Source organism: Haliotis cracherodii, unplaced genomic scaffold, assembly GCF_022045235.1.
Source record: "Haliotis cracherodii isolate W230 unplaced genomic scaffold, xgHalCrac1.p SCAF_32, whole genome shotgun sequence".
NCBI lineage: Eukaryota > Metazoa > Mollusca > Gastropoda > Lepetellida > Haliotidae > Haliotis > Haliotis cracherodii.
Genome location: NW_027266289.1, coordinates 2778092 through 2790864, shown reverse-complemented (window position 1 = coordinate 2790864; position 12773 = coordinate 2778092). Strand labels below are relative to the sequence as shown.

Genomic DNA, 12773 nt, shown 5'->3' with positions numbered 1-12773 from the left:
TTGCTTATCTCAAAGGGTTGTTTGTTTCAAAGTGTTGTTTATCTCAAAGTGTTGTTTATCTTAAAGTGTTGCTTATCTCAAAGTGTTGTTTATCTCAAAGTGTTGCTTATCTCAAAGGGTTGTTTGTTTCAAAGTGTTGTTCATCTCAAAGTGTTGCTTATCTCAAAGTGTTGCTTATCTCGAAGTGTTGCTTATCACAAAGTGTTGCTTATCTCTAAGGGTTGTTTGTTTCAAAGTGATTATTATCTCAAAGTGTTTCTTATCTCAAAGTGTTTTTCTCAAAGCAGTGTTGATCAAAAGTATTGTTAAAGCTTTCTTTTGTTGATTGTGATGCTTGTCTCAAAGTTTTATCTCAAATGATATTTATTTCAAATTATTGACAATTTCAAAATGTAATTTCAGTTGTTGTTTATCTCAAAGAATTTCTTATCTCAGACTATTGTATTCATGGTTGTTTTATTAATTGCAAAGTGTTGCTTATGTCTAAGGAAAGTTAATTGAAGTGTTAATTGTTTCAGTGTTTATTTATTGTAAAGTATTGTATTGTAAATTTCAGAGTGTTACTAATCTCATGTATGTACATCTCAAATTGCCGCTTATCTCAAGTATTGTATATCTCAAAGTGTTGTTTATATCCAATTTTTTTTATCTCAAGTATTGTATATACCAAGTATTGTGAATCTCAAAGTGTTGTTTACATCGAGTTTCTTTATCTCAAGTATTGTGTATACCAAGTGTTGTGAATCTCAAAGTGTTGTTTATCTCAAGTTTATTTATCTCAAGTATTGTATATACCAAGTATTGTGAATATCAAAGTGTTGTTTATCTCAAAGTGTTGTTACATCATCCTGACTGATGTTTCAGGGCAGCCGACCAAGTGGCAGAACATGTCACTCGCAGGGATGGAGGGTGTCACCCAGGGCCACGTCAGCAAGAACAGTGTCTCAGTACTTGTCGACCACTTCTGATACTGAATACCATTCCATAGTGCTCTCATATGAGTTGACTTCAAGCATTGGGGAACTGTGAGTCACACCATCCCATAGTGCCCTCTAACCGGTTGACTTCAAGCATAGGAGAACTGTGACTCACACCATCCCATAGTGCTCTCTAACCAGTTGACTACAAGTGTTTGGGAACTCAATTGATTGTACTTATATGGACACACTCTACAGTTACTGTAGGCCAGTGTTTCAGTGTTTTACTCTGTGATTCTGTGGGCAAGGATATATTACTGTCTGGACACTGCCACCTCAGACAATGACAAGGAGTGGACACACGGATATAAAAAGTGAGATCTGTAATGTTCACTCTATCAGCTCGTGATTACTGAATACTGAGGAAGTGTGTCCAAGTGACCGGGTGGTAAAACATTAAAGGAGATCTGGTATGTCTTTGTTAGCTCGAGTAATTACTAAAGACTGAGGACCTCGTGGGGAAAACAGTAGAAGAAACATTCCTGGAGAACATAACCATGTTGTCCTTGTTCCATGTTGCTGGAGATGGGTCGATACAAAATACTGCCACGATGGACAAGTGGGTCTTCTTCATATCATGTCTGATGTTGTGAATGATGTGTTGTGAATGATGTGTTTCCCAACTGAGTAATCAAAGCAAGGTCTGTGACAGATCAGACCAGAGACCAAATTTACGCTTCTGAAGGAGAAGATGGTCTGTGTTACATCAGACCATGTCAATCAAACTACAGGAGACCAGGCTTGTGACAGTTGAACTGCACTGGTTTTAAAGACAGATAATGTGTCAGTGCTGAGACAGGTCACCTGTTCACACAACCTGTACTGGTTTCGAAGACAATATATCAGTTATGAGAAATGACGCCTGTTGAGACAAACTGTATTTGTCGTAATGGCAGACAATGGCATCAACCTCAGTGTTTTATATAAACAGCATTTTCTAGTTGTTTTAACTATATTTACCTATATGTACATAGATTCTTATATATTTAGTCCTGCTCCATTATGTCTCTGTGATGTTCATCTGTGTTGTTCGTTGTTAACACCCCAAGGTTGTGCACTGTGTTGTATGAAGGAAGAATACTGTTGTTCGTTGTTAGATCCCCAGTTTTGTGCTACATGTCAGTATTATTGTTGTTAGAACCATGTCCTGGCATCTCTTGCCCAGGTTCAATGTCTGTGTATGTCGTGAATGTATCGCACATATATATTGAGCTCAGATTCCTCCTGCCTGCCTACAGTCAATGTTCCTGAGGCATCATGTTGAGCGCAGATTCTTAAATAGACAGGATCGAGTCTCTGCTGTTTTGGGCAGATGACGAACTTGAGCGAGAGATGCTTGTTTTATATTTTATTATCTATTTAGTGCTAGATTGATGCTGAAAATCAAAACATTGTGGCACTAAGTGCTGCTCGATGTCGAATCTCTGTACTGTACATAGCCACCATATCCTCTGTATCTACACTGTAGCCAGCACTAGTACATCATAGTCATTGTAGTCCAGAAATTCAGGCCTCCGATCTGAACACTGTCAGTCCATAAGTAACATAATTTTCTCCATATCGACACTGTAGCCAGCACCAATGATAGTTTTAGACAGAAGTTCAGGCCTCAGATCTGAACACCTTCAGTCATTGTTTTACATGACGTACTGGAGGACGGACTGGGGTCCAAGCATTTGCTGATTTCAGCACATACAGCTCTCATATCAGGCCACAGATGTTTCTCCTCTATCGTCACCCAAAGACAGCAACATCCTCTTGATTTCAGTCACGGTCAGTAACATTGTTTCCAGTGTCTGGACTGTAGGTCATCAAGGGAGGGCATCGCAGTGTATGCGTACAGATTTTTCACTGTATCTTCTCAGTCTGTCATCCTCCCCTCTGTGGTTCCTTCTCTCTCTCTCCCTGGCAGCATCTACCGAACTATGCCACAACAACAGGCCACACATCAAACATATTGGTCATGACATTATTGTGACCAGGTAATACTTCAGTTTGTATCAGCTGTATAGCAAAATGTCAAGAATTAGCTTGTCATAAAACATTCCTCAACTGGCAACATTTTAATGTCAAAATACTCCAGTTTGAAGAATTTTGAACTTTGAAGAAGATCTACTTCGAGCATGCTTGGCACTAGGAGCAGGATATCAAGTCAGACCCAACACAATGTCCATCCAGAATCTACAGCAGGTGCCCTGTTTACTGGGACAACCATATCACACACAATCTACTTATATTTCATTGGTCATGTTATGTACAAGGTTGTGATTATGTCCATTTATTACACTCATCCACTTTTTCATTTGATTTTAGTTCGTCCTTCAGTTACAGCTGCCTGGGTAGTTGTGTAGCACCACCTTCACCTGTGTTCAGACACAGTTGTCTCCCCTGATCTACAAGTGGTCTTGATGCAGTTATTTCCCTTAGTACACAGTTATTTCCCTTAGTACATTGTTATTCCCCTGAGTAATAATTTGGCTGCTCTTCAAAAACAGTCATCCCACTACCTTAACTTTTACGTCCCCTGATTTATTCGTCTCCGTTTCAGCTGCACTTATTTCTATTCAGCTGTAGTTATCTCCCCTGAATAATTATTGTCTCTCCTAGAAAGACAATAATGTTCGCATAAGTAGCAGTAAAATATGTTCTGATACATCAGGGGAAACAACTGCTGTGTATTTAGAGCCATGCAGATAGCGAAGGTTTATCCACTTGATATTACTGAGCACCTAGCAGATGTAAGGGAGACAACTGCTGGAGGTATAAAGCCATGTATGTTAGTGTAGGTTTATCCAGCTGAGATTATTGAACACCGATGAAGATCATCAGAAAAGGAACGGAAGTCCGTGGAACAAAAACAAGAGAATAAAACAAACTCAAATAATGACTTGTTTTCTGTTTAATTAAGCAGTAGTCCAATCTCACAGGAGTCATAAACGGACAAAGTCAGTCCATTCATACTCACATATTGACAGAATAACGCATTCCACCAGACAAACAATTCACTCAGTCTGACCTCATTATGAGAATCTAAAACACACGTGTTGACAAAATAACACACACCACCAGACAAGCCCTTCCCTCAGTCGGACCTCATTGTAAGAATTTCAAACACACTTGTTGACAGAATAACTCATACTACCAGACAAGCCCTTCACTCAGTCGAAAGTCATTATGAGAATTTCAAACACGTGTTGACAGAATAACTCATACTACCAGACAAGCCCTTCACTCAGTCTGACCTCATTATGAGAATCTAAAACACACGTATTCATAGAATAACTCACACCACCAGACAAGCCCTTCCCTCAGTCGGACCTCATTGTGAGAATTTCAAACACACGTGTTGACAGAATAACTCACACCACCAGAAAGTCCTTCAGTTACTTTAGTCTGAGACACCCAACCACACATATTGACAGAATAACTCACACCACCAGAAAGTCCTTCAGTTACTTTAGTTTGAGACACCCAACCACACATATTGACAGAATAACTCACACCACCAGAAAGTCCTTCAGTTACTTTAGTGTGACACGCCCAACCACACATATTGACAGAATAACTCACACCACCAGAAAGTCCTTCAGTTACTTTAGTCTGAGACACACAACCACACATATTGACAGAATAACCCACACCACCAGAAAGACCTTCATTTACTTTAGTCTGAGACACCCAACCACTCATATTGACAGAATAACTCACACCACCAGAAAGTCCTTCAGTTACTTTAGTTTGAGACACCCAACCACACATATTGACAGAATAACTCATACACCCAAGATAGGTCCTTCACACTGTCTGACCTCGGTTTGCTACACTCAAACACACATTTAAAGAAGAACTCTGCTGTGATGAGTGATGACTGACAACCGACTGTTCTTGTGTATTGACAACTGACTTTCCTGTGTACTGACAACCGACTGTTCCCTGTGTATTGAAAACTGAATGTTCCTTGAGTACTGACAACTGACTGTTCTTGTGTATTGATAACTGACTGTTCCCTATGTGCTGACAACCGACTGTTCCCTGTGTACTGACAACCCACTGTTCACCCTGTGTACTGACAACCAACTGCTCCCTGTTTAATGACAACCGACAGCTCCCTGTGTATTGAAAACTGACAGTTCGCCCTGTGTACTGGCAACCGACTGTTCCCTGAATACTGACAATCAATTGGTTATGTTGTAAACTGTGCTTGAGGTGCAGTCTTCGTGTCATTAATCTAACTAGCCTTGTATACAAGATAGGTGTAGTTACCTCCCCTACTCTGTGCTGCTTTATATATTCGGCGTGTTAGATGTGTTACAACCGACTTACTGTGTTTATATTTGCCAATACATATCAATGATGATAAGGAAATATTTATGTAGCATAGAATGGATCCAATATCGTTATCGTATTATTCATTTAGTCATAAATAAAACTCAGCAGTGAACATCCATCCACTGCGGGATTACTTCTTAGGGCGGCATTTCCAATTGACACAAAGGAGGATATTGATAGATACGAAATCATACTTCTCTTTCCATTAGGTACATATTCTAGGTATGTGATGGCTCTGTACAAGCTTTTGTGCAAGAACCTGACAAGTATCTGCACGTCAAAGTCTATTGTTAGGTAAACTATTTGGCTAGAACATGAGAATGAGACTATTCTGAGGTCCCTTTGTTTACACTGCACGTCTCTTTATTTGAATTGATTTCACCATGACCCTTACATGATTATAAATTGTTTGTTGAATTAGATACTTTGGTTTAAATTTAGCTTTAATCCACCATTCATTGGTTACACTAAGACTAAGTTCTGAAGAAGAATCGATCGAATCCAATTTCGTGGAAATGCAAACATAATAATTAATATTTTTTTAACTTTCAAATTAATAATATCCTTTAAAATATGTATGGTGTGGTCAGCTTTAAGTGTATGCGATTGATGTATAAATTACCACACTCATATACAAGCATTCAATGGTGATTGTGACAGACAACTAACCATTACATGCAATGATAATGCAATGTTGACCAACTTAAAAAATAAGTTATATATTTGTCAGGTTCTAGCCACATTAATTTTACAATTGACATGACTCATAGTAAATAAATTTTGTGAATTATTGCATCAACGTCTCACTGGAACAAAAGGAGGAGGGTTTGTGGTCTTGTGAGGAGAATCCAGCACAACTGCCACTGTACAGAGGGATCCATGTGAAATTTCATCTTCAGGTGGTCTTGATCAAGAACTTGAGAAATGTTATAGTACTGGCAAAGGTCAATACACATCCTTCATACGGGAATATCATATTGCTTCAATTATCGAGATGAAGACAGAGTGAACGAGTTCTTCAAACTGTATTCCAGTTACATCATGGCGTGTCATCTGAATGTAGCAGGAAAGTTTCAGACGTGTACCACTCTGGTGAAACGCAAGGGCACATGCATGATGCTGACAGACCTAGAAACATAACTGTTGCACACTAGGATTTGAACCACCATCATAGATTTCTGGCGTGGCCAAGCGACGCAACTCTGCATGGTCAAATGTGGTGCCTTAGTCGACTATGACCCCCCTGTCCCCACGGATTTGGAAAGTGAGATTGGAAAGAGCAATCAGGATGAAATCTTTGACGAGGAGGAACCTGTGGATGTGGATCTTGACTTGCAGGACGTCAGTGACAACTCTACTTAAACTTACCTCAGCCATCAGGAGATGATGTGTGGCAAACGATGTCCACATACATCTACAAATATCCTGCATTATCTGTGACCCGCCAGCAATGGCGTATGTGAAGCAGATTAAAGACGACAGTGGTTACTATGGTTATCACAAATGTATCCAGAGATGTGAACGGACAAATGTGACTTTTACAAACACAGGCTCTCAGACGAGAACCAACTTTCGGTTTGACAAAATGACAGATGAGGATCCCCACTTGGGTACTTCCCCTTTTAATAGACTGAACACTGGGGTGTTTTTGAAGTTTACACTTGACTATATGCATCTTGTGTGCCTTGGTGAAGTCAAGAGAATAAAGTTGTCAAAATGAACATATTATTTAAATATTATTGTCACATACAGAAGAATTCCCTAAAAATTCGTAAAGAAACCCTTACTTAAGTGTAAAACAAACTGAATGAATTAGTGGTAAACTTCTGTATATGTGCAATCAAAAAGAAGCTTTGTATATTTTTATCAATGTGGATTTCGTATATTTTGGAATTTTGCCTTGTGTGCGCTGTTTACTGGGACAACCATATCACACACAATCTACTTATATGTTATTGGTAAAGTTATGTACAAGGTTGTGATGATGTCCATTTATTACACTCATCCACTTTTTCATTTGATTTTAGTTTGTTCTTCAGTTACAGCTGCCTGGGTAGTTGTGTAGCACCACCTTCAGCTGTGTTCAGAGACAGTTGCCTCCCTGTGTACTGACAACCGACTGTTCCCTGTGTACTGACTACCGACTGTTCCCTGTGTACTGACAACTGACTGTTCCCTGTTTACTGACAACTGACTGTTCCCTGTGTACTGACAACCGACTGTTCCCTGTGTACTGACAACCGACTGTTCCCTGTATACTGACAACTGACTGTTCTTGTGTATTGACAACCTACTGTTCCCTGTGTACTGACAACCCATTGTTCACCCTGTGTACTGACAACCAACTGTTCCCTGTGTACTGACAACCGACAGCTCCCTGTGTCTTGAAAACTGACAGTTCGCCCTGTGTAGTGGCAACCGACTGTTCCCCCTGAGTACTGACAACCGACAGCTCCCTGCACTGACAACTGACTGTTCCCTGTGTACTGACAACCGACTGTTCACCCTGTGTACTGACAACCGACTGTTCCCTGTTTACTGACAACTGACTGTTCCCTGTGTACTGACAACCGACTGTTCCCTGTGTACTGACAACTGACTGTTCCCTGTGTACAAACAACCGACTGTTCCCCGAATACTGGCAATCCACTGGTTATGTTGTAAACTGTGCTTGAGGTGCAGTCTTAATCTCACTAGCCTTGTAAACAAGACAGGTGTAGTTACCTCCCCTACACTGTGCTGCTTTATATATTCAGCGTGTTAGATGTGTTACAACTGACTTACTATGCTTCTATTTGCCAATACATATCAATGATGATTAACAAATATGTATATAGCATAGAATGGATCCAACATCGTTATCTTAGTATAATAATTTAGTTGTAAATAAAACTCAGCAGTGAACATCTATCCACTGTGAGATTACTTCTTAGGGCGGCATTTCCAATTGACCAAAAAGGAGGATATTGATAGATACGAAATCACACTTCTTTTTTGCATTAGATATATGTTCTAGGTATGTGATGGCTCTGCACAAGCTTTTGTGCAAGAACCGGACAAATATCTGCACGTCAAAGGCTATTTTTAGGTAAAGTAGCTGGCTAGAACATGAGAATGAGACTGCTATTCTGAGGTCCCTTTGTTTACACTGCACGTCTCTATATTTAAATTGTGTTGACCATGAGCCTTACATGATTATAAATTGTTTGTTGAATTAGACCCTAAGGTTTAAATTAAGGTTTAATCCAACATTCTTTGGCTACATAAAGACTAAGTTCTGAAGAAGAATCGATCGAATCCAAGTTCGCGGAAATGCAAACATAATAATTAATATTTGTGTGAACTTTCAAATTAATAATAGCCTTTAAAATATGTATGGTGTGGTCAGCTTTAAGTGTATGCGATTAATGTATAAATTACCACACTCATATACAAGCATTCAATGGTGATTGTGATAGACAACTAACCAACACAAGCAATGACAATGCAATGTTAACCCACTTCAAAAAATGTTATATTTTTGTCAGGGTCGAGCCACAATAATTTTACAATTGACATGACTCAGAGTAAATATAGCAGTTTTGTGACTTATTGCATCAACGTCTTACAGGAACAAAAGGATGAGGGTTTGTGCTCTTGTGACGAGAATACAGTACAACTGCCACTGTACAGAGAGATCCATGTGAAATTTCATCTTCTGGTATTCTTGATCAAGAACTAGAGAAATGTTATAGTACTGACAAAGGTCGATACACATCCTTCATACAGGAATATCATATTTGCTTCAATGATCGAGATGAAGACAGAGTGTATTCCAGTTACATCATGGCGTGTCATCTTAATGTAGCAGGAAAGTTTCAGACGTGTACCACTCTGGTGAAATGGCAGATGAGGATCACCACTTGGGTACTTCACCATTTAACATTGGGATGGTTGTGCAGTTCTTACTTGACGATATGCTTCTTGTGTGTCTTGGTGTAGTCAAGAGAATATAATTGTCATAATGAACGTAGTGTTAAAATATTATTGTCAGATACACAATAATTCTCTCCGGTACAAAATCAGTCGTGAAGTTTTTTATAAGAAATAGCAATCAACGACATATTGTATGGAATCACAGAAACCCTTACTAAAGAGAAAACAAGAAACTGAATGGGTGAGTGGTAATATTCTGCATATGTGCAATCAATAAACATACTTTGGATAAACAAAATATAGAAAATGGTTTATTTTTGGACATAAATTTTCCTCTGTGTGTCCTGTTTACTGGGACTACCATATCATACACAGTCTATACTTATTGGTCATGTTATGTACAAGGTTGTGATTATGTCCATTTATTACACTCATCCACTTTTTCATTTGATTTTAGTTCGTCCTTCAGTTACAGCTGTTTGGACAGTTGTGTAGCACCACCTTAAGCTGTGTTCAGAGACAGTTGTCCCCCCTGATCTATAAGTGGTATTGATGCAGTTATCTCCCTTAGTACACAGTTATTCCCCTGAGTAATAATTTCTCTGCTCTTCAAAAACAGTCATCTCACTAACTTTACCTCATTTATTCGTCTCTGTTTCAGATGCACTTATTTATATTCAGCAGTAGTTATCTCCCCTGAATAATTATTGTCTCAACTGGGATGACAATAATGTTCCCATAATGAGCAGGAAAATATGTTCTAATACAACAGCTGTATATTTAGAGCCATGAAGTTACCATAGGTTTATCCACCTGATATTACTGAGCACCTAGCCGATGTAAGGGAGACAACTGCTGGAGGTATAAAGCCATGTATGTTAGTGTAGGTTTATCCACCTGATATTACTGAGCACCTAGCCGATGTAAGGGAGACAACTGCTGGAGGTATAAAGCCATGTATGTTAGTGTAGGTTTATCTACCTGATATTACTGAGCACCTAGCCGATGTAAGGGAGACAACTGCTGAAGGTATAAAGTCATGTATGTTAGTGACACAAGATAAGTCCTTCACACTGTCTGACCTACACTCAAACGCATATTTAAAGAAGAAGAACCCTGCTGTGATGAGTGAAAGATGGATGTGGGTCTATATCGACTGATGACGTGAAGGTAGGATGTGTTCAACATCGGCTCCTGATGCGATTAGTGAGAGAGTGAGCGATGTATGTGGGTCTCTATCGATTGATGACGTGAAGGTAGGATGTGTCCAACATCGGCTCCTGATGCGATGAGTGAGAGAGTGAGCGATGTATGTGGGTCTCTATCGATTGATGACGTGAAGGTAGGATGTGTTCAACATCGACTCCTGTTGTGATGAGTGAGAGAGTGATTGATGGATGTTGGTTTATATTGACTGATGACGTGAAGGTAGGATGTGTTCAACATCGACTCCTGATGTGATGAATGAGAGAGTGAGCGATGTACGTGGGTCTCTATCGATTGATGACGTGAAGGTAGGATGTGTTCAACATCGACTCCTGTTGTGATGAGTGAGAGAGTGAGCGATGGATGTTGATTTATATTGACTGATGACGTGAAGGTAGGATGTGTTCAACATCGACTCCTGATGAGTGAGAGAGTGAGTGATGGATGTTGGTATATATTGACTGATGACGTAAAGGTAGGATGTGTTCAACATCGACTCCTGATGAGTGAGAAAGTGAACGATGGATGTTGGTTAATATCGACTGATGACGGAAAGGAAGGGTGTGTTCAACATCGACTCCTGATGAGTGAGAGAGTGAGTGATGGAAGTTGGTATATATTGGCTGATGACTTGAAGGTAGGATGTATTCAACATCGACTCCTGATGAGTGAGAGAGTGAGCGATGGATGTTGGTTTATATTGACTGATGACGTGACGGTAGGATGTGTTTAACATCGACTCCTGTTGTGATGAATGTGAGAGAGTGAGAGATGGATGTTTGTTTATATTGACTGATGACGTGAAGGTAGGATGTGTTCAACATCGACCCCTGTTGTGACGAATGTGAGAATTAGTTGAATGTGTTGCACATTAAGACTCCCCTGTAGTTTAAGGCGTATTATATCAATGATTGAAGGAGGATACCTGATGGAGTTAAGTGTTTTATTTGACTAATATTACAAAAAGCAAATATTACGTCAAAAATACTCGTCAACCTGATCGTATTTCAATAGTATGTTTGGTGGGACAACTTACATAGGGTGTAACGGGATATATACAATGTAACAGGCTATACAATATAACACGTGATGTATAATTTGGCACATGACCTACAAAGTGACACAAGATATACAATTTAACACGTGATATACAATGTGACAAAAGATATACAAAGTAACACTGGATATACAATTTAACACTGGATATACAATGTGACACAAGAGATACAAAGTAACACTGGATATACAATTTAATACGTGATATACAATGTGACACAAGATATACAAAGTAACACTGGATATACAATATAACACGTGATATACAATATAACACAAGACATACAAAGTAACACTTGATATAAAAAGTAACACTGGGTATACAATGTGACACAAGATATACAAAGTAACACTGGATATACAATATAACATGTGATGTATAATGTGGCACACGACATACAAAGTAACACTGAATATACAATTTAACACGTGATATACAATGTATTATTCATGTGGGTTGAATTACAGGACTCCGTACTGGTTAGATACAGATACTGCCAACAGAGGAATCAAATATACTCAACAACAAAAATTCCTGTGACACCAATATTTAAGTGTATTTATGAAACAAGTTTTCAATATTGTAGTACGTGTATGGAATCAAGTTAGAAAAACGCAGCTGCTACAGAAAAGCATGCATTCCATGCAAAAGTTGACTTTTATGCAAGCCCCATGCATTTCACAACCCAAGAATGGGTATAAAAACGTGTGTTAACGGGATTCCATATGCATTGTTTAGCATCGTACTGACAACATCCACTCAGAAAAACAACAAACTTACGCAATTATTCAACATTACGAAATGCCACGCCTGCAAGCCTTTGATATACTTGTAAGAGGATCGAGTCAACGTGATGTTGCAAGACAATTTAACGTCAACAGAAACACCATTTGGTGTTTATGGCAACTTTGGCAACAGACGAATGCAGTCAGAGACCATCCTCGGAGTGGCAGGCCACGCGTAACCAATAATCGACAAGACATCTGGATTCAAACAACACACCTACGAAATCGATTCCAGCCAGTAACAGTGACTACAAGAAGCATCCCTGGCCTTCGACGAATATTTTCACAAACCGTACGTCGCCGCCTCAGATGTGCAGTGATTGTCGCCAGAAGACCCGCCAGACGTACCATTTTGACAGGAAAACACCGTCAAGCACATATACAGTGGTGCAGAGAGCGTTTACGCTGGACGGCCATGCAGTGGGGACAAGTTCTATTCACTGACGATTCTCGTTTTCACCTAAGCCACAGCGTTTGACGGATTCGAGTGTACCAACGTCGAGG

General features: G+C 39.4%; 1 protein-coding gene across 8 annotated transcripts in view; it reads left to right on the top strand.

Annotated features, from left to right (window-relative positions):
• LOC139477180 (tight junction protein ZO-1-like) overlaps positions 1-3842 on the top strand; it is a 125081-nt gene extending 121239 nt beyond the window's left edge. For all 8 annotated transcript variants that reach the window (XM_071259738.1, XM_071259734.1, XM_071259731.1 and 5 more), the window contains one exon: positions 865-3842. In XM_071259738.1, coding sequence (XP_071115839.1) covers positions 865-968 — 104 coding nt within the window. In that variant the 3' untranslated portion in view covers positions 969-3842. The remainder of the gene's footprint in view (positions 1-864) is intronic.
• The last annotated feature ends 8931 nt before the right edge of the window (positions 3843-12773 follow it).